Here is a 24,741-nt window from a genome sequence, read left to right as displayed (position 1 = left end):
AACCATCATTGCAATCAAACAATCGCTTTTAAATTATTCAGCCATTAATTAAACATTAATTTCGGATTACATTTTAAAATGTTATTAAAGTCTACGAAGTCGTAGAATTTAATTACAATAGGTACGTGTAAAGATGAATACAATTGTTTTTTCATTAATTTTTTGACTTAGCAGTCTTGATATTTTATAAAAAGTTACCTACCATCTAGTAAGTATTTTTTTTTGGCAATATGCCGTGGTTATCACCGGGGGTACCCTGCTAACGGTGTACAAGCGATCCCCCGGCTTAGCAACCACGGCAGCACCATGATGAGTTGGTGGGCCCTACCGCTATCGCTAGAGGCTCGGTAGCCTGCAGCTAGACGGTCTTAGGGCCCGGGAGGAAGAAGGGAGGGAAGAGAAGAGTAAGGAATAGGAGTTCTTAGGATGGTGGGGAGGAAGGGAAGGGAAATGTTCACGAATCCTTAGACAGACCTCATTGTGGATTTGGCAACCATGAGGCATACGCACGAGCTGTGCGGCTAGGGTCGCGGCAAATATGCCCCCATACATGGGCGTACATTTGGTGTGGAGACCAAGCGCACAAGAATTGCTTGGGAGGGACTAAGTATTATTAGATGGTAGGTTATCACTATCCATAATCCAAATGCCGAAGATCTTTTAAACGAGCACGCTAAATTACCCTAGAACACGCGGTGGTCAGTGATGACGGCTGACGAGAGATGATTACCCCTCGCCAGTTGACACAATTATGCCTGTCTAAACCGGATATACTCAGGCTGATCCCAAGACGCAACATACTCATGGGGGCCGCTATGAGGGGTTTTAACACAACACAACAACACAAGGATGTACAACGATCTTTATCCGGGCGGATACAAAAAAACCTACTACGAACGTAATTATGGAGTGCGTTGGCGTAATTTAAGAAAATGACAGGGGATATGATGCAAGTTTATTTGTGCTTAAAAGAGAACAGCAGTTTTCTTATGACTACAACAGCCAGGGGATAAGAACCGAGTTACGTCGAGGTCTGTAAACCAGATGTCCCACAGTATATTGTACCAAATAAACTCTGGGTGCAGTGATCTTGTACCAGGTCTTAGATTCGATCGATAGATTCCATTATTTCAATATGGTGCATATGATTGATGGAATAGGAGGGTTTAATTTGTATTTCAAAAAATTAACGATAATCTTTGTACCTATATATAAATAAAAATCAGATGCCATATGTATGTAAGAGCATCAGTTGAAACGGCTCGACTTGTGACTGATCCCTTTTTTGTATTCCTAATTATCAGGACAAGGTTTGTACCATAGAATCATTTTGACAAATCAACGGGAAAGGAGGGGAAATGTTGGCAATTTTGGTAATGTTTTTGTATTAAAATAATTTTTCGCTAATCTCAGAAATCGCCTAATTTTATTAATGAACATTTTTGTGAGAGATTCGATATTACCAGATTGAATCGTAGGATAATTGTGGACCCAAAATATACATAAAGTGCGGCCTATGGTAGAACAATCTACCAGGCAATAGTAAAGAATAAAAAATAAATAGTATAATAACTAACTTCAGTGTTTCAATTTTACAATCTCAATTCCTAGTCATTACTCGCCGTCGGATATTTTAAATACAAAAATGTAAAACGGAAATACAGAACAGTATTAATACTGCGAACCGCCTGACGCGGGTCCATCAGTCATGCTCATTGAAATAAGACATGCCAACTCATGTAGGCTTTACCCTAAATACCTATGTAGGGCAGGACGATAGCCAACAGTACTGTAACATTAACAATTTACTAAAAGTATTTTGTAAATCGAATACGGCTGAACTTGAAAATTAGTTTAGTATAGTGCATAATGACGACCAAAGACTCTCAAAGATGCAATATAATATGCTAAATATTGTCAATAATTATATTCCTTATATATAAAGCCTTATATGTAGTGCTCAAAAATAATTTAACAAAATGTTTGTCCGCTCAAAACATGTACACTTAATAACCCACTCCACTCACATTTTAAATATTCATAAAAAATACCGCTATGCAAGTTGAAGCACTGTTCTCTTATAACGATAACCCTACCAAGTGCAATATACCGCTAGGAACAGCTAGACGACGTAGATGGAACTAGCTCATTAAACTGGCGCGGTTATCCGGAGCAACTTCATTGTTCTAGACTTGAAGAAATATTGAAGAGAAAATTCGTTGTAATCTTCGTCGTACATTTTTGCTTTTATACGGCGGACGGGTGGATGTTTTAAAACGAACAAGACGGACGGAGTAATGTTTTCATATGATGCTTAATTTATTGTTTTGTCTAATGGTATTTGTGAATTAGTAGATTAATTATCTTATTAACGAATTCACAATTTAAATTCACGCAATAAACAATTTTAATAATTTGATTAATCTTTTAAATAATTTGTGGTATCAAGTGAAACAGCTAGTAAGTACCACATAAACTGCAATTAATAAATTGTAGTAAAAGTTTTTTATTTACATTATTTTATATAATAAACACGTACCCTAAACTGACATCACAAAAATCGCAAATTCCCTTATTTACAAACCAAAAATAACTCAACAAAAGGAGCGAACTACGAAATAATATTTGCCAGTAAAACATGAAAAAACACGTCATCGTGGAAAAATCAAAGGACACAGAATAATAAGACCGGCAGCGGCTGTAATAGAAAACATCTCGGGAATATAGAATGTTTGCTCGACGAGTCGGCTTCTTACAATAAGCGTAATTCAAATAAGTTGACTTCATATGAAAAATATAGTAACCGAGTGATAACAATGTCATTTTCGCCTGCGAATTATGTGTCGCCCTGACGGTGTCGTAATACATATAAACAGCGAGACTGGTGTTTTTTTTTCTGAGCACGTGAAAGTACTCTGTATGTAATTTCTTTTTTATTTATATCCTTGATGCACCTACCTTATTTATCTCTGCACCACCCTTAGGTTGACTGGAAGAGAATGCCTTTGGCATTAAGTCCGCCGATATACATTCATGTATATGAAGTGTAAATAAATCAATAAATAATTTCTTTTTTACGAGCACGGCAAAGCGCTAAGCACCTGATGGTAAGTGGATTGGGTCTAATACAATGTCGACTGAGGACAGATGATTAAGCCTCGACAGTCGATACAATTATGCCGGCCTGTTGGAACCGAGTATACACAGGCCGATACCGGAAAGCGACACACTTGCGTGGCTCACTATGGCGGGTTTTAATACCTTCTGTACAATGATCGCTATTGGATATATAACCATACCAGCAAATAATGAGTACAATGTTCAAAATATAATAACGGTATCGAGAAATCGTTTGTCTCTATGGAGTAGGTAGAGTTATGTCAGTCTGTCATTTGAATGTACACCTGTTGTAGCGATAAGTGTTTCGCTGGAATGTGTTATTCCCATACATATTTTTGTTTTCCATTAGCGTCAACGACTGTATACAGGGTTTTCGTTACGGCCCATATCTCGGAACGCAACTCTTTATAAAAGTTACTATTTAGCTAAATGGATCGGCATATATCACAGGAATCAAATTAGTGACCTGTCTACTCTAGCTGGCTTTAAAGATCTTCGTTATTAAACAAGAGCTTAATATATCCGACATAGCCGTATGATTCTAAAATAGAATAATAAATATGGAGTCTCATTGTAATCCATTGGAAAGGAAGATTTTGTATGTATTATTTAAAAAGCACATTACCTTATCTGCTCCTTTCAGCGGGATCTGTTTGCCTTGTATGTGTGTTGTAGCGAAAATAGTTGGCGATCGCTGACAAAGCCCCTATCACTTGTTCAGTTCAGCATCAGTCCGGAGTTAGAAATTTGCGTCCGATTTGATGATAGGTTCTCCTATCACACTTGACGGAATACGCTTGTTGAAAAGTGGGTGTCCTGGTTGCACCTCTTCATAACCCTTCAGGGTTATAGGTGTGATGTGAGTGTGTTATGCCGACAACATGCTATACTGACTCGCAACAAGCATTCTAAGAACAGCGGTTGTATAGCCACAAAAATACCTGTACAAAATATTCAAAATATAAAAATAAACTAAAATTACATGCAATAATTTCAAGGAATCTAAGTTATTCAAATATAAAGTTACCTAATTGGTTTACGGAATTTATTATTTCATTTTCTTTTACAGTTTATATTATATTGATATGATGTCACAATATACGAACAGAATGATAAAGGCATTGATAATTCTGGCAGCAATCAAAAGATCACATAAGATTAGGTGATGCACTTGCTCTTATCCTAATCTTGCCATAAAAAAATAATACAATTATTTTATACTTATTACTAAGTTTCGGATACCTACTGTTCTAGTTATACAAACTATTATGTATAATTATTCGTAGGTATACTACTATTTCGCTGTTATAAGGTATAAAGACGTTCCAACATATTTTTTTTTAAATATATAAAATATTATTGTCTTTCCTATTGATTAGGTAGAAATATGAATTCAACTCAATTTAGAGTATAAAATGTATTTTTATTTATTACGGCAGTAGTTGCTAAGTTACGTAAGACATTATCGCTTCAAATTTACCCCTACCATCGCAATTTCCGCACATTAAATACGCATTTTTCGTCCTTATTACCAAGAACCATTACTAAAAATACGGCGCTCGTTTCACATTATTTAGCACTCGAAAGTGGCTCCTAAACAAACAGTAGGGGCGACACTATAGGCCCGGATGAGTTACAGCCCACTTACCGGCCGAATATCTTGCAAAGAGCAAAGTTCCCTAACTCGCTCCATGGTAATATCATGAAGATTTATAATAATTTCGCCCCCTTGCGTTATGGCGGTCGTTTTTTTTATAGCAACAATTTCGTACGCTAATGCATGTGGAATATGTATTTTCGGGCGGAATTTTCAATGATTCATCGCTTTATCACGTATTTCATTGAAGTCGTGTTTCATGTTTATGTTTTAACGTGCGTAAACACTTTTGTTAAGAGGTTTTCTTTTAGACGCGCGGTAAATGTTCTCTACATTTTAAGTAATAATGACCAATTAATAAACGGGTATATGTTTATGCACATATTCTTTAAACGCACGAGGACGGCCTTAGTAATTGAGAAGAATAAAGACAGCAAATAATTTATTGAATATTTCGGCTACTTCCTCGCAAACATATTCTTACTAATTAAAAAAGGACTTACGTCAGCGAACATTGCTTCCGACGGCTTCCGTTTCGAAGTAACTAAACCCGACTTTCCAAACCTATCTCATGTATCTGGTACACAGTTTCAAACATTAAAAGCAGTCCAATCAAACCGTATTAATATTCAATCCGAAACATCTTTAGGCGAACATATTCCCGCATTTTTGGGCCGCGGATGCGAAGTAACAAAAAGGCAGCCAGTGCCCGTTATTAGCAATGCAAATGGCGAACAGAAGCGTTTGGCTCGGACAGAAGGAGCCCACAGACCGCATGTAAAGTATCTAAGTGATATTTCGGATTTAAATTGCAAAAACGTGTATGAAATCACTAACCGTAATCGTGTGGACGTATTAACGTTGAGTTGGGTTAATGTTGATGTTGTTATTAAAGATTTCAAGTATATAAACACATATACTTGAATAATAATACTTGACCACCGTACAGAAGCTGTTAAAACCCGCTATAGTGGCCCACGTAAGTTTGTCGCCTTCCGGGATCAGCCTGTGTACATCCAGTTCCAACAGGTCGGCATAATTGTGTCATTATCGAAGGATAATCATCTCTCGTTAGTCGACGTTCTATTGTACCCCACTCCATCTACTATCAGGTGCAGTCACTCTATCATGCTCATATAAAAATAAAATAAAAATAAAGCTATTTGTGTCTTTGATCCCAAATATTTTCATTTCCAGTAGAAATTTCAAAGAGGCAACGAGACAAGAAGAAGAAACTTCAATTATAATTGAAGCAGAATATCAAATTATTGTACCCCTATAGTGTGATGAAGTAAGAGCTAAATGAATCAATGACAAAACAGCTTCTAAAACCAGCAAACGTGAGTGCACAATGCCTAAAACCCATAAAGCTCATTGAACAAACATTTGTAAGCTGTGAACGTAATCTGTCTGTCTGTCGGAGCGTCAACACATCCGCTTGATGGAAAGTCGATGATTCTTCCCTTGATACTGATTGACGTTTGACAACCAAAATTCTACTTTCACGCGAGCGACGTGGCGTGCAAAATCGCTTGAGTGATTACGTTTAAGACTATCCATACCATCTATCGTTCCATTGTTTATGGTGATGTGCTTTGAGCAAGGGCATTACAAGGAAACAAACGTGCATGTAAACTGTATTCGAAAAAACATTTAATTATAAAAACATTATCTTATTTACGACAAATAATTCACTACGTTAGCTACTGCTTTCCCTGCTTCTATATACATGTTTAATTTACGAGACGATCGGTGTAACGGTATAGAAGTTAAGTCTAAATCTCATCTTATACACTCACGCTTTTATTTCCGAAGGGGTAGGCAGTGGTGCAACAGTACCCCAACTTATCGCCGTGAATGACGATAGGGAGCGAGCCTATCGCCATATCGGATAAAAATTCCAGATTCCGAGCTGATAGTTTATATCAAGTTACCCGACCCGATTACCGAACTCGAAACCTCACTGAAACCATAAATATCACGTTGTATTATTAAAACTACGCCACCAGAATCTCAATCTATAAATACATCTAATTAAGGAAGAGCGGAGTGTCCTGACACAAGCATATAATACTTAAAAGGAAACTTCAAATACGGTTTTACTATGTGTATTTTAGATATGCAAATAAATTTATTATTATTATTAAATACATATCGACGGTTGAAAGGTTAATTGTCTTAAACGACATTTACTTCCGAATAATTAAATTAGGTTAATAAAAAACATAGAAAAAAGTGCTGATTTAAAATATGTATGAAGCGTAGTATTGCAAAAAAATCGCTAAGTCAATTAGCTTTTCAACCTTGGATATAAACATTTTTAATATTATCCAATATATTCATCCAAGCTTTGTTTCGTTACTACTGAACGAAAATAGCTGCCAAAAAGGCAACCAAATTTCCATCAATCTAAAAGCGCCATTCCTCCACGATGTCAAGCTATCACGCGTGATGCTCGCATCGATGTAATTTTTTCTTTTTACATGACTTGGGATCTGGAATTTAGATTTTAACGTTTGACACGATACGAAATGTATCTATGTCATTTTTTTTGCCTTTACGGTTTGGCAGTTTAATTGCATTTAACCAAAGTCAAGTACAATGAATATTAATAACAATAACAATAACAGCCCTGTATTATATACTTGCCCACTGCTGAGCACGGGCCTCCTCTACTACTGAGAGGGATTAGGCCTTAGTCCACCACGCTGGCCTAGTGCGGATTGGTAGACTTCACACACCCTCGAAATTCCTATAGAGAACTTCTCAGATGTGCAGGTTTTCTCACGATGTTTTCGTTCACCTTTAAAGCGAACGATTAATTCACAAAGAATACACTCATGATTTTAGAAAAGTCACAGGTGTGTGCCCTTGGGATTTGAACCTGCGGACATTCGTCTTGGCAGTCCGTTCTACACCCAACTAGGCTATCGCCACTGTTTGCTATTAGGCTATTGCTTGCATCTATATGAAATTTTAAATATTCATTTCACTTTCCGAAAAAAGACTCACGTGGCTGATGTGTGCGCTAAAGCTAGTACCACATATACTTTTCAGTATTTAATATTATTTTATTTATTTATTTATTTATAGATACAAGAACATACAACAACATCAGTTCACGACGGCCACTGCATTAGGCTCCAGGCCCATATCACAGTAGACCAAATAAGAATTAACAATATGTGTACATTTTCATTGGGCGACCAAATCCGGTTCACATTTTAATTGGAAAAGACTTCTAATGTTAAATTATTATTAAATATATTCTATAGTCTCGTATAATCGTCCCTAATGAGTTAAATGTAATGCACTTATTAGTACCGCATACGTCCTCCTTAATTGTATTATTTAGATAGCCCAACGTGGAAGCCTTGTGGGTGTTGCCTTTCTCAAAAACAGATGTGCTCTATCAGTCTGTCGTTCTATATTTGATGCATTCTATCAATGACTCACGAACCTGCCATTATAGGTACCACAATATAGTCAATACAGCATACTTCATGGATCATGTTGCAAAAATTAGCTTTGTTACGACTGGCCGCCTATCTGACATCAATCACTTTCTCTTATCTTTGATGGTTTTAGTCCCGGACAAATCAGGTTGCTCGATCTGGATTTCTCATCCTGTATATAGTTTATTGTCCTGTACGCTCCGGATAACAAGGAAATAAGAAGAGATATGGACGATATTATGTAAAAAGTCAGTTCCAATAACTATAAACCGCGTTTAGATCAATCACACGACATTTGATCGTCGACTGCACGTTTATGCATGGATGGCGTCATAATATCAACCGGTAAAGTCACATCTATTATTAAAACTGGAGCGATAACTACTCACATCTAGTTTATTTCCCTGCGGAGTGTTCACATTGCGCGCTTCGTTTCATACGAACAGTTGTTTTGAAGCAGCACAGATTAAAAATGAAAATTGAATAGTTAGGTTATTAATTTGACATATATTCGATTATTTGGTGATTTCATTCGTCTGTATTATAAGATGACTTAAATATACAATCTGATTAGATATTTATTTATTTATTAGGTCTACTATTAATCATATATTTAAAAAAGTCTAGAAAGTTAATTTAAGAAACTCTGAGTCTACTAAATGATTACTATAAAGTAGATAGATGATTAACTAATTGTATTCACTGTGCGTACATATAAATTATGTTACAGTAATCTATATATTAAACTTTATATTGCAAAAAAAATTAACAACAACAACTGCAAAATTCATAAATATTTATAGATATCATAGTCCTTATTCAATAAAAATAAGAAAAAAATACACCCGCAAAATATGTAATAATATTATAGCAAATTTTCAAGACATAAGGACGAAGGGAAAAAAATATTTGGCGGATACATTTGAAACCCTTACAAATTTCATTTCACGGGTCCTGCGTAAAGTTTATATGAAATATATTGTCGCGAACTTGTCGACGCCTCGTGTCGTATTGAGTTTAGTTTCGCGTGTTTTCAAGCCATGTCGCTTAAACAATGTATTGTGTTGCATTTGTCCCATAAAGTTATAATAAGTTTATTTTAAGGTTATTTATTAATTTATCATATGTTTCTTTCCTGTGTGTAATTGTCTTATTAACCGACATAAAAAGTAGGTGGTTATTAATACCACATCTATTTTTTTGTTCTAACCGTTTTTCTTTGTCATAATTCTCATTCTGCATGACACTTTATATCTGTGTGAATATTTTCTCTAATCACATTAACTCTATTGATCATAATATTCGCGGTGCCATTACATTCACAATTTTCTTTCGTTAACATTTCATTAATCCTAACGAACTCGAAAGAAAACAATCAACCAAAGAATGACAAAGGCGACAAACTATGAAATGCAGACGCGGTAGATTCATATTATCGGCAAAAGTTGCAACCGCGCAATCGTCACGGACTGGTGACGGGGGCATAATAAAAGTGAATATCGATTATCGCGTTCGACGATGCGAGACGATAGCTGCAATCGCCCTTATAAATCACTCCGCTCGTGAATCGAATATGCTCGAGAGAACGAATGATCGCGCGCCGATGCGCTTGTGTGTCCGCGGCTTTAGTACCCGTTGATTGATTGAACGCTTTTGAGATTCTTGCCGGGTTTATTTTTGTCGGTTTGGTGGGATTTATAAGAACGATGGGGGTGATTTTGTTAATGACGGTTTTGTGGTGTTTGTATCTTATTTTATATTTGTGGGAAAATTAAATTTAATGTCTTATCTTTATAGTCTATATTCCTATCAAGCTTTACGGTAAAGCTTGATATCACACTAGCCTTTGTTCACGGATTCGATCGCGTGATTCCGGGATAAAATCCCGGGACAAATTTTCCCGGGATAGAAAGTAGCACTATAACCTTCCCATGGTCTTAAACGATCTCTATACCAAATTTCATATAAATCCGTTGCGTAGGTTTTTTTTATAATATGTAGAGATTTACATTAAAAAATATATAGGTACATATAACTGGCCATTAGCTTAAAGGCAATTTACAACTTATTCATTAATAGTTTAAATGTTTTTAAAACAGAGTAAAAGAAATAAACTACCCGCTGCATACTATTTAAATGTTCGTAATTTAATGCAAGACTGTGGCAAAGCAATTTAAAAGTTTAAGATTTATATTAAACCCAGGGATTTGGATTCACACGTCACTGACGATTGTGAGTTTTAATAAACGAAGTTGCGAATACAATTCTTGAGTTCTGTATTCAACCGTAAATAGATGGCGGCTATGAATAACAACTTTCAAAGAATATTCAGAACAAAATCAGCACACAGCCCAAAGTATAACAAAATTACAAAACTTTTACAATTTAACATAAAAAACTGTAAAAAAAAATCGTAAAGTCGATCATCATACATCGTTCCACCTTATGCAAACTTAATCACATAACATTTTTATTGAACTTTCGACAATGGATTTCTTAATAACCCGACCGACCCACGCCGACCCAACGCATTGTGCCAACTCGCAAATTCAATTAATCCAGGGCCGGATTCAATATCGCGGGGCTCGGCCATCAAACTCCGAACATAAACCGGTCGACACGCGGCCGGCCCATTCACGTCGAACTAAGCGAAAGTTTCTCACCCACAAATGTGTTTTTCTTGTTACCTTAAGTTTGATATTTTACCTATTTTACATTCAACGCTGTTGCCAACTACTGTTAGCCGCGATTTAACGCGACATTCTCACAACATTTTCGCTTTATGACTTTTTTCTTACGAGTAATTCGTGTCCCATTTTGTTTTAGAAAATGGATTTAAATATTTTCGAATTTGCCAACCGTAAAAAACCAGGTGGGAAGCTCCATTAATCTAAGTGTCACGCTATCGATAAAGTTTGCCGTTCGTGAAAATGGCACGCCAGTGTCGGATTCGGCTCCGTGCACCATATTCTTAATTGTTTTTTGAGCGATTATCGATACTTCGTTACATCGATGTTGAAAAATTCGAATTCAAAAATTATTGTAAATTATTATAATTATGATCACAGATCATTTAAGTGATTTCTGTTCTATGTATTAGTACAGAAAAGTGGACGTGTAATCGTAGATGGTATGATAGGATTGGACAAGAGCGGTTGGCGCCGGCCCAGAGAAAGCCAAAACAAATTGGACTGGAGTGTGTTCAATCTTTGATAATGATGTAGTTGGCATTGGGTATACGATGAGCTATCTTATTGTAAGATAAATGGCATTCGTTAAAAGTTAAGCAAAGGCGTTATTAATGACCTCACACTGTCAATAAACTGTCCCTTTATTACACCAATTTAATAAAATTTCGAAGGTATACTATTATCGACATCAACTTAAATTGGCTTTAACTCAGCGCGATTTAAAAAAGTAACAAAAAATTCCGTTCGCACCGACTCGTTTAAAGCGAGCCTTAAAGACCCCTTTAAAATTCATACGAATGTTTCACTTATAATCGCTCGGTTTTCTTGGAAATATTTTGACATCACACATTAGTGGGATTAGGTGTTATATCGTCGTAATTTCCCTCGGAGCAAATTGCTTTACTTTGAAATTTTGGGCAGGTGTGGTAGTACTTAAACAAGTTGAAATCGCGTTACACACGCCTGTTATATTATATTAATGTGAATATAAATTGAGCACTTGGCCGGAATTGGGCTATTGCTGATATTTTGTTAAATATATTTATTTATTTTAAAATAAAAATTAATAATTAGATAACACAACATACATTTTTCCAGAAAAAGAAAGATGTATCATAACGACACTTCTTATTCTGTAAAAATTTAGGTATTTTTCTAAAATTACAGCATGAAACACTTTTTATACATGCTCTAAAATTTCGTACCTATTTATTTTCTAAATTTCGTGACATCTCTCGTAGACAATTTCATTTATATTCATACCAGATTAAATATTAAAATGAAACTCAAAAAAATATATTTCAAAATTGTCTTATCTATCTTTAAAAATATAAAACCGTTAACATTTTCGCAGATCTTATATTCCATATTTAAATACCGCTTTGGCTTACCGCTGTGCCTGAGAGCTGGGCCATATTTGAATTACAAAATCTACTGGCACCTTTTCACCAGTAACGTCGCGCCTTTACCCATTCCACTGAAATATGATGAAACGCGAAATACGAACGTTATGACGCTAAAGTGGCAGCCTCAGTTCGGCCCTGGCTTTAATAAGTCTCACAAACGTATAAAATTTTAACCGCAAGAGAGACCACGTACACGAAATCATGCTTTATGATTTTTCTTTGTTTTCGCGTGTGATAATAATGTTAATTTTATTGTTTGCATCTACAGAATAAGCTTCATACTTTTGTTGAGGGTAGTTCGCAACAAAATCTTAACCGTACAACAAAGAAGGTTCTTGCGAAATAAAAAATATCAACAGACCTCTTCGTAGGGTGTTAAAAAGTAGACAATAATATTCATCCAAAATAACTTTTAGTTTTAGGTATCCAAAAGGAGGACGTTTGATTGATGATATAGTATGTTAAGTAGTTATCCATAATTTGCGTAGGTCAAAGATGAATCGAAACACAATAAATCTATGTCTAAGATTTGTCATTCTCATCCATAGCGTTAACATTAACGATTTCAGAAAGGTATCTTGACTACGGCCCCTAATCTTCAATACCTAATAGTACTAACTCATGTTGAACATTAAAAAGGCGTTGCATTATTAATCCTTTTAATCCTTAGTTTCAATAACGTTAATGTTTCTACGAAATCTTTAGTTTGTACTCTGAAAGGTTTCTACTCGGTATAATAAATTGTATAGCTCATTAGTAGTCTCCGCGCTATCTATATTAAGTTAGGTTTAACTAAGTTATCTACATCAAAAGTTGTTAGTTAATAAATTTTGTGTGAGACAAGTTAATCTGAGCTGCGTCGTTTCGCAACTCGTACCGCGGTCATTTAAATAACTAAACTAACCCCTGTGTTATTAGAATATACACACGATAAAAGATGCAAATTGAATACCCACTTGCAATTAGAATAAGTGAAAAAACCTTGAGATGGATACTAATAATATTTATTTATTTATATCTATTCGGGAAACTAACAGAACAATATTAGTTAAAAAATAAACAGAGATTAAATATCACACATTCCAGCAAAGTTTCCACAACAAGGTAGCACATGTTATGCCAAAAAGTGAACAAGTACTGGTACAAAAACAATAAAAAAATATATACAAAAACATTAAAAAATATACTAGTATTGTAACTCTAAAGATATGGAATTATAAAATAAGGGGGCCCATACTCCGTCTATATGGACGAATCCGTCTTATAGCAAACACGGGCATTCTATACGAAGGATAGCTTCGATAGCTGTATAAGTAAAAGAGTCAAAAAACCCCTTATTTACCTATGAAGCCATGAACACTGTCCTTCAATTACAACGCCCGTAATTGCAAAAAGACGGTATAGTACGCCCTGACTTTAATTTTAATCTTTTTTCGCCTTGTAAAAAAATTGCTTGCGCTTTACAAAATATATTTCCACAATAAATACTAAAAAATATATTTTATGTAAACAGACCGGCAAAATACTGGCTCGATATCTCTGTTGTAATCAACCTCAATCTACAAACAAAAATTAAAAAAGCATTTATTTTGCACTATTTTCACTACCCGAAACCATTATTTGTTAAAAATTCAGTTGTACGACCGCACGCACTTATCATGTCGACTTAGCGTCCGCCGACACGATGGACATGTGCCACGGGGGCTAAGCGAATGAACCACGTATTTTGCTTATTTATTTTTTAAATAATCTGACTACCACAGCAAGCCGCATAAAAATGTTCACATGGGCTTTAATTGACAGCCTATGAAGTGTTACTATTTAGTAATATACAAGTGATAGTTTGTGAAAGTGATTGGATGTTTGTAGAAGTAAACTTAGAAACAGTTGAACGGATTTGGTTGAAAGGCACACATATGTGCCGGAGTAACACATAATTTAACGGTAATTACTCTCATTGGAGATAATTGACTTTTTAATCTGATTGAATCTGGTTCTATATACTTCAGATTTTTTTGATAAATAATATATCTCTACACCATTTTGTATAAACTAAGGATAAGTAAATTTTACAATAATTAGATTACATTATTTGTATGTATTTTTATTATTGTATATAAAATATTTTGGAATCTTACTTGTTATATAAAATCATTTTCTTACTTTTTCTATTTGTAGGTAATATCTGAATGTACAGCATTAAAATTTTACCGATACATAACCTACTATCATGGATCCATAAAATTTAATTGGGTTATACGATATTTCAATTAAAGTGGATTTAAAAAATTGAAAAATAAAGGAACAACCTCAATCCAATTAGTTTAGAGATTCGGTTACCAAAATACTGTCGATTATAAAAATTGCCAAAAATTGTAGTTCACTCACTGTTCGTTCCATTCATTAAACATAGAAAGCTTAAAACATATTTTTAACTCCGATTATAAAAACAGATAAAATTAAGATTTTAATTTGATACTAAAACAAATAAAAAAATGCTCAATAGTATTTTTGTTCAGAATTTCTAATTAGTTTACTTAAAATATATTGCTGCTTAAAACCTTCATCAGATTAGTTAAATCTTTCCATGAAAGTGAATAAGAAATTATAGAAACTCGTTGTAAAACTTAAATCTCTATTTTATAATAAAACAAAATTGATGAGTGAATTAAGTTAAAGTATTCTGTGTAAATTTGCCTGTTACTTTACTAGATATGAGAAATTGAGTGTTTTATTATGATTATGTTTGCAAAATGAGTTTCTATCCCGCGAATGTTTCATTTTTATCAACGTTTTTATTACACGATTTAACTTTTAGATAAAAAGGTTTTCGCATGATAATATCTCTTTTATGTGTAAAGTGAAATCGTCTTATATTTAACAACAAACGTTAAAAATTTTGCGAAATATACCAATCGTGTTAGGCTTTAAGTGCCCTTCATTTTGCTTAGAAGTGTATTTGTATTTGTAAATACGCATTTATATAATCTTCTTCGCTTTATATCCTTAATCAGAAATGGGTTTATTCCTTTTTTGTTGGTTAGTTATTTTTCATTGAATTTAAAACGTAGTGAAAGTAATCTGCTAACAAAAAGGATTTAGAGATAAGGAGAATAAATTAATCCAATTTATATTGTATTAGCTTTTGCTTGCAGTTCTGTTCGCATGAAATAGTTTTTCCGGGATAAATATTTTCCCCGTATAAAAAGTAGTCTATACCACTTAGGAGTAATATAGCTTCCTACTAATGAAAACATTTTAATTTTGGTCTAGTAATTCCTGAGATAAGCGTAATCAAACAAGCAAACTTTTTAGCTTTATATATTAGTATCGATAAGTCTTCAGTTTAAAAACAACATATAATATTAATGGACGAAAATACATTTATAAATAACTGACGAATTAAGGATTATGTTTGATTTAAAGCAATTTATATCCTACTATGTAAGTATATTAATAATAATATCAGCCCTGTATTATATACTTGCCCACTGCTGAGCACGGGCCTCCTCTACTACTGAGAGGGATGAGGCCTTAGTCCACCACGCTGGCCTAGTGCGGATTGGTAGACTTCACACACATTCGAAATTCCTACGGAGAACTTCTCAGATGTGCAGGTTTCCTCACGATGTTTTCACCGTTAAAGCGAACGATAAATTCACAAAGAATACACACATGATTTTAGAAAAGTCAGAGGTGTGTGCCCTTGGGATTTGAACCTGCGGACATTCGTCTCCGCAGTCCGTTCCACACCCAACTAGGCTATCGCCGTGTAAGTATATTGATATAAAAATTTATGTTAATAATTTTAGATATTTGTTAAATGCAAAAAGAAGCGGTTAAAATTATGTCGACTGTTCGAGAGGTAATCATCTCTTGTTAGTCGACAATCTATGACCCTAATCTACTTACGTCCAGGTGCAGTGGGGTAGCTTATCCATGCGCTTATAAAAAAAATCCTTTGGCCAAAAATGGTTCAGTTTGGCAAAGAGATTATAGCATACAGGCTACTTTATAATCCGGAAAAGGGCATAGTGTGACTTATTCCGCGAACGCAAGCTATTTAGAATTATAACGACACACTGATAATCGTTTTCCATATAAAAAAAACCTCGATAGACTATATAAAAAAAATATAAATTATTCTGATATTTTAGAGCTGAGTGCTTTCGTGAATGGTACATTTGAATAATTCTCGATTGAGTCTTTAGGATACGAAGTTTCAAAATGTAATTCGTAGAAAAATGTTTTTAGTGTTAAATAATAATCGTATTCGAGTACTTACTGATCTGATTAATGCAAATTCAGTCGCATGATTGAATAAATTGGAGCTAGGCGAATTTGTGAAATTGCGAGATAAAAGCATTTTAGTCGTTCTTGATAATGTTATTGGGTTATGCTAAGTTCGCCGTAAATATCCAATTTTTTTTTCATATTGAATTTCATACCTGTTTTGTTTTTTATTTTAGATAAGCTATAAATTTATATTTTTTTTTCTGATTAAAAAGTTAGCATTATTAAATGTTTTGTAAATTGGCCCATCGCTGTTTTTTTTATCGTGGAATAGAAGTTACTTATAAAATAATTATCTGAAGTAAAACATCCAACCTCTCATCCATACAACATTTTTTTATTTGTTCACGTTTATTTCATACTAGTATCAACATTTATCTCCAGACTACACACACTATCCGGTTAAAAAAAAAACTGTAAGATTAGGAGGCCAATTCCGTCTACGTGGTCATATCCGTCCTTGGCTATTACGGGCATTCTAATCGAACGATAATAAAAAGGATAAAAGAGTAAAAAAAACCTCTATGTATCTAATAAAAGCTGTCCTTCGATTAGAACGCCCGTGATTACAAAAAGACGGATATACCCTCGTAGACGGAATAAGGCACCCTGACCATAATTCATTCTGTAATATTCAGTCTCACGCAATACAACGCAATAACTCCTATACACATGTAAAAACAAGCTTGTACGCATATTGTCCCTTACATTGTTTCCATAAGCTAACTTCAACCCCGCTCACAGCTAACCGTTTATATCTACATAATACATTCGTAATACTTTTTATCCTGGCGAATTTGTTTTTGAAGTATTGCGGAGGGCTCTCGAGTTCCTCTGTATGGTTTAAGATGTCTTTGCCTTACCCGATTTGTCCTCTTTGTCGCTAAATATATCTTAAAATTCTTTTAGATTCCGATGGAGTAACAATTATTTATTTGTTTAAGATGTTGAAATTTTATTGGTAGGTCTCTCAGTTGTGATTGTTCGCTTAGGTAGGTAACATTCCAAGGTCTATTGCTGCCGCCAAGCAGCAGTGTATAGTCACTGTTGTGTTCCGGTTTAAAGGATATTGTAGCCAGTGTAACTACTGGACATAATAAGACTTAACATCTCATGTGTCAGGATGGCGAGCGCAGTGGAATACCAATCAATACTGTATGATTCAAGGTGTTGGATAGTGTTTCTACTGTTTATGGGCGGTCGTATCGCTTACCATCAGGCAAGGAGCAAACTCGTCGCGCCATTGAAAACAATAAAAAAACACTTAAGAAGTATAGTATAAAGAAGCCAGCTTGACAAAATTGTATACATGGTAACAATTGCTTGCGGAAGCCTAATTTTGAAGGTTCCTTGCTAATCGCTCGCTTATAATGATTTTGTGTGACAAAAAAAATGTGTTTAAAAAAAAAATTATATCGCCTTCAAAAACCACTAAAAACAAAAAAAAAAATATTTACCATTACCTATATACAGTTTACTAATTTTGGAGTCGGTGCCCAGAAAAAATTAAACAATGTTTTCGTCTATTTGTTGATGTATTGTATGTAGCTTAACTAGCAATTTTAATGTCTAATGTTTATTTTGTTTTAGTTAAAATCAGTATACGTTGAGTACATCATAGTTGGCATCATTTTAAGAGTTTTCTGATGTATCTCCGAAGTCAATGGTCCAAAAACAATGAAATTTATATGGGACCACACGGGAAGCACCAACTTCCCAATAAAAAAAGAATCATCGAGATCGATTCACCCAATCAATAGTTCTGATGTAACAAACACAAAAAAAAGCATACAGTCGAATTGAGAACCTCCTCCTTTTTTGAAGTCGGAAAATTCCACAATAAATGAAGATGAATTTAGTTTAATATCCGACAATCTTCTTCAACCTTATACGAGATGAGACAATTCTAAATAAGTGGGGTTTTGAGACCACCTTGACTAAAAGGCACAAATAAAACCAACATAATAGAAATCTCTAAAGGGGCTTTCCTTATTTCGGTATCATTGTGTACCTTCATTGGTTTAATATAAGTGATATTTAGGAAAAAAATACATTAATTTGAATGTACGTCTTTATTTTGTTTATGTGTGCGTTGATTTTTTCAACATTAATAACTTCCAGTCATCGGTTCGACCAATCGTCAATTTGTAATTTATAATTTATCAGATTACAACTATTATTTCTTTGGTGGTTTATTTAAGGCTTAAAGAACTACCTCTTTTTTCAAAACTCGGTTAAAATCAGTTAAAAAGAATCCATCCCCTCCTCCATTGTTCTTAGGTACTATGGAAATAAAATTAAATGATAAATAAAAACACATAAACAATTAATAAATAACTTATACCAAACTGTTTAAAGATTAAATTCCTTTGCTCGGGGCAAAAACGTATTGTTTAATTTTACTTCCATTAAGAACTTGGACTAAGTCCTCTGGAGTCGGGATTTCGCTTAAATACTCTATAAATCTTATTACACAAGTTAGTATTGAGAGATTTGTATTGTTTTTGAGGTTTGTTACTCAATAGTAAGGCTTGCACGCGATAATAAACTAAAAACATATTGGGTGTTATTAAAACCCAACCTTATGCGCTATTACTTATAGCCTAAGATCATAAGTCACTTTGAAAGACCTTGTTATGTCTTATGGCAGATTATTTCGGTGACGAACCGAAATAAATAACCAACTCCAAACTTATTTTATAATACAATTCGTATGTAGAATTAAATTCTTGAGTATTTAGTTTTTATTGTTACTATGCAAAAGTATATAGCAGTGGTGAAGCGTTCATGCAACCCGATTAGCTAGCTGCTTCCGTTTTTGTTTTATTTACGTTTCTCTTAGTTTTTGTTATTTGTCACTATATTTTAACCAAGGTATTTTTTTCGCCTCGGGTTACCTTTTGAAAATTTTAACCCTTCGCCACTGGTATATAGACACTAATTCTTAAACAGAGTACCTAGATAAGAACGCCAATTACTCTACCAAAGATAACTTCCTATAAAAACACGTATCAAGCATAATCCAACACCAAACTGTAATCGCAATTAGCCGGACAAAGTTAAACATCTAGAATCCGAGAGACGTTTTTCAATTTACCTCCACGTCGACTTGAAATAACTGCCTCGAGTCAGAATAATATTTGCCATGAGTCCCGGGGCGCGTGATGGGCTCGTTAGCGTAGCTTTCCACTTGTGTTGAGTGTATTGACTTTGCCAGTTCGTTGGAGCCAACAAGGGGCAATGTTTTACTTTTTTCCGAGGAGACTGACGAGTGACGCGGAACGGCGAAGAATTTTTCATTGCAGCTTGCCCGGAAAATATTCCGGCCGTTTCGAATTGAATGTGTGGCCGTTTATTGTTATACGCTAATTAACTTGGTTGGAATGTTCTGTTGGAGGTGCTCGGATTGTGTATGAAGGATGTGTTTATAATTGTAGGAGATTGTGGTTAACGGTACGCAATGAAGTTTGATGATTATAGGATTTTAAAAAGTCTTCTATTGCGAATTGTAGTACCAGAGTTTCTTGCCCGTTCTTCTCTGGTGAAAACTGCTTTCCGAACTGGTGGTAGAGTTAATATTGACGGAATCTAAATAATGTATAACATTTTACAGATTCAAATAAATCATTTCATTTCATTTCATTGCTATAACTATGCTCGTATAGTACATATTATGTATATTTAAAAATAATATTAATGTATATATTTTTCTGTGATTTATATCTATTTGAATATAACTGTTATATTACGTAACTGTAAAATGTATAACCATATCGTTGTTAATTTAGTTATATCTAAAAACGTCGAATCTAGACGCTGAAGGAGAGCAAACAGCAAAACTGTGATTGGAAACTCCTCAAAATCTAATTGAATTCCTCGAGTGAACCGAAACGAACGTTCCAAAACACAGACCATTAAACGTCGACCATTTCCAAAAACCTAATTATAATTCGAACGCGACATCAAAGGCTTTTGGATGATTTGTTAATTGCATGACACCTTTTTTGCAAACTCGGGAATACGCAGAGGCGTCGAATAGCTACTTATTTGCCATAACCAATCATCCGGCAGGCAGTACGTGACTTCAGAATTGTTATTTATTGGATTCTTGTATCAGTATTAATGGGAGATATCGGGCCGATATTATTTCTTTCACTTTCTGATTATTACCATTCTTTGTTGAATGAACTATGTTGATAATTAATCGTTTTTGTACACGTAATTTAGGATTTATTACTAAATTATTCCTCAAATCCTCTTCGCCTCTTGTGATGAATAAATGGAGACCGGTATTATTAAGAGGCTAAGGCAACAAAAAATGAAAAAAAGAACCACAAATTCACGATTCGCTGTGGCACTTACGCACATTTTGGTGAATGTGTACGGCCTAGGTTGTTCATTGATCCTAAAATGAAATCCATGTTCGGCCTCTCTAGAGGTTATTTTAATAAGAATTCACTTAAGGACTGCTCTACCTTACTAAAATACTTTTAAATCATAAAGGCGTCTTAATAAAGATATTTTCGTTAGGAAAATTTGTTTTAAAAGTCAATAAAAACTCTTATATCCACTTTGTAATATTTAAGAAAATGTTCAATCAATTCGAAACACGGATAAGTCGGGGATTTTATCTTTTTAAAAGAATTTACAACTTGGAGATAATTACTTTGATGGCTTCTCATTTTCGATCCTTCTAATAATATCTAATTATACTCGTGGCTTCGATCGCGTGATTTTTTCTAAATAACTGTCACTCAAGAGTTCATTATACGTTTTAAAACAAGAGTGGTTGGGTAACAAACTATTTATATAAGTGAAATGATTGTATGATTTATTGTAGTTTATTTTGTAATAAAATAAAATACCACTTTATTTATCTTACACGAAAACCCGAATTTTCATATATTTAATAGACAAAAATAGTTTCTATCATCGATATAGACCCACAGTATTGAACGCGTAAAATAGCATACAAATGTTAATCAGTTTTAACCAGTTAACGTACATGTGGCTTCCCGCGTAAAAAGACCATTCCGTTACAAAACCTCAATACTGCAACACCATCTATTTAAATCAGATTATAATAAAAGAAAACATTTTTATTGTAATCTAATGTAAATGATGGCGTAAAAGTAGCCTATGTGATAATCCATGGCATGGTCTACCCATGTGCTAAATGTCATCCAAATCCATTCAGTTATTTCTACGTTTAAATACTTCCAACAAATACATAACCATACAAACATTTTCACACTCTTTCGTATTTATAATATTAGTTTATTTATTTAAGGACCTCCAACAAAGGATACACGGCATATAATAAATACAATGTCGTAATATTTGCACAATTAACATTGTGACGTGCCTCTTCAATTATAGGAGACCACAGTATGCAAATTTATATATTGGTACAGCGGCAAAATTAATAATATTTGTTACTATTATTATTTAGATATATAAGTAGAAATTTAAAACAGACAAAAAGGATAAAACATAACAACATCTTATGTTAAGTATAACATGTGGTGGTGAATGTGACCAATTATAATTATAATATGTCTAAAAATAACCCAGAAAATCTTTTAAAGATAAATTTAATTCTATCTGGCCAGTACCAAGTCTAATATTTATATATTTTAAAATTCATGTTATTATAATATTCATGGTTTATTGCTTTGACGGTATAGTTGCATTGCGTGCGTGGTACGAACATCTCTGAGGTGTTCCAGGTTAGATTCCCAAGCCGGGCAAAGCAATATTTGGGTTTATCTGAATTTCTTACTAATATGGCGATAGACTCGCCCGGGCCCTATCACATCATGGGATTGAACGCGCTTCACGAAGTGGGTAATCTGAATGCATCTCTGCCTAGCCGCAGACAAATGCGCGGTGTGATTATACAATACTAGTTTCATAGCAAACGTTTTGGATATAACAACACAAACACAATAATACACAAAAATATTTTTATAAACGTTAACCCATTACTTTTGTTCACAGAACTACCACCAGAGAAGCCATCTATCAAAGCGGAGAAGGGCTGGTACGCATCTGGCGATTCTCTTCGCGCGCAATGTTCCTCGCCCCCCGCAGATCCTCCTGCAAATCTAACATGGCTGCTAAACGGACGAGACGTAAGAATTTTCAAATAAATGGTAGATATTGTAATGTCATTTCGACAAGCCATCTTCGATCACTAAACGAAATCCTAGTACGTAGAATTTTTCAAATAAATGATATAATTATGGTACATATAATCTCGTTTTTCAAGCCATTTTCGATCACTAATGGAGACCCTAGCAAATAGCTTGAAATCGTGTGGATAAACATAGTGGGAAAAGGAAACCACATGGTACGTCGACACGACGAAGTGTATCTATATTCAGTAACTTTTTTAAGTTTCTTCATTAAGCCTTCAATCACCTGGAAATCGACGTTTGGTAAAATAATGTTTAATAAAAAATCACACATAAATTGTGCTCGATAATAACCTATATGATACAAATATTTTGTATAAATCAAAGACACTAAACAGTATATTTAGTTATAGGACATCTGTGCTCCAAAAGTTATTACCAATTGATAATAAGTTATCTTATTTGAAACGTCCGTGTGACTAGATATCACAGCGTCATTAGATATTAATATAAAAATAACATATTTACAGAAAATATGCTAATATGATTCGGTCAAAATATGAAGTATAATTACATCGGTATTTTGCTATTTTACAATAGATTGAGTAACTATCGCATGAGCGCGAAATTTTGTATGACGATCATGCCAATTCCCGCCCTATATAATCTTAGAATTGTTGTTTTAAATTTAGACAAAATTCAGGATTAACCTGATAAATGCTATTTTCATTCCGGAAAAAGGCACATCTATCACAAATCTGTCACTAGTTACATATAATCGTATCGATAATCTCAAATGACGTACCAACATAATCTGAAACGTTTGCGTAGCGTATTTCTAACAATACGTGATCAAGCTTGACATTAGCCCCCTGACGCAGCCGCGGAAGTGCTGGGCTAATTAACGCGCGTAATTAAACTGATTACAAGCGATAAAATTGATTACACTTGAGCATCATGTTATGATGAGAATTTATGTAAAGAATTTTCGGTGTTGTAATATTTATTTTGTGAGTAATAGTGCCGAAGAATAAGCAATATCCAGTAATAATTTGATGTAAGGTTAATTCTTATACATGTTAAATTGTAATATACTATATATTATGTATAATACATCATTTTGAAGACTTTTAGTAGCTCACTATTTTAAAGCAACATTATCATTAGTAATTTGCGACGTAAAATTATGTCGCGTAATAAATAATCAAAGTTAGGCAACCTAACGATGTCATCAATCCTCGATTTTATCTCTCTCGGGTAGACGTAAAGATAAAAAATACAAAATTACATATAAAACAGCGAGGATTTGTTGCAACCCGCCCGGGACGTCAGTTGACGTCACGAAGACGTGACGGCACGTCTACGCTTGATAAATGAATGGGCTCGAATCTTTTGTCTTTAGTCTGAAGATTGTTAGATATTCCGTTTTATAGTAAAGCTGCGGGAAAATTCTTTAATTTTGGCATCATCCTTTCGTTGCTCGAAAATATCTACTGGTTCGTACTATTATTTTCCAATAAGGTATATTATTACGCCTTAATAGATAATAGTCTTGTCATTGTTATGTCATCTACAAGCATTTTGACGTGAGTTCGCATTTATCGGACCGACTTTTTTGTCTATTATCGTTTGTTACGGTTCACACAGACTAAACTAAGCGTTAAGGACCGGTAAATCTCTCGTTGCTGTTTTATCATGTCGCTCTAATGTAAAGAGTGTTAAAATGCATACGTCTATATACGTTCGACACTATCGTCCCGATAAAATAATCGGCCCGATCTTTGTGAATAAAATTAACTTATAACCACATTTATGAGTGACGGGACAATGTCATTATGCCAAGGAGAATCGTTATTACGTGGACCAGTTTCAATAGAAATATATTGGTAAAACTAGGTATAATTATTTTGAGAATATTTATGAAATTGAAGGCCAAGTTACTTTATCAGCTTCCAGCCGTATCCGATCCACAACAAAGTAATATTCCGGTGACGCTAACTACGGATAATAGATGGTGTATTTGTACCTGTTTGTTTTAAACCT

The 24,741-nt window shown here is 34.3% G+C and overlaps 1 protein-coding gene across 1 annotated transcript in view; it reads left to right on the top strand.

The window, feature by feature from the left end:
* Positions 1-24,741, top strand: part of LOC115450193 — a gene marked incomplete in the record, with an annotated part of 177,766 nt that overhangs the window by 104,961 nt on the left and 48,064 nt on the right. The window contains 1 exon segment of the mRNA XM_037443107.1: positions 22,562-22,695. Coding sequence (XP_037299004.1) covers positions 22,562-22,695 — 134 coding nt within the window.

The sequence above is a fragment of the Manduca sexta genome, chromosome 26, assembly GCF_014839805.1.
Source record: "Manduca sexta isolate Smith_Timp_Sample1 chromosome 26, JHU_Msex_v1.0, whole genome shotgun sequence".
In the NCBI taxonomy this organism is placed as follows: Eukaryota; Metazoa; Arthropoda; class Insecta; order Lepidoptera; family Sphingidae; genus Manduca; species Manduca sexta.
This window is presented reverse-complemented; position numbering and strand designations above follow the sequence as displayed.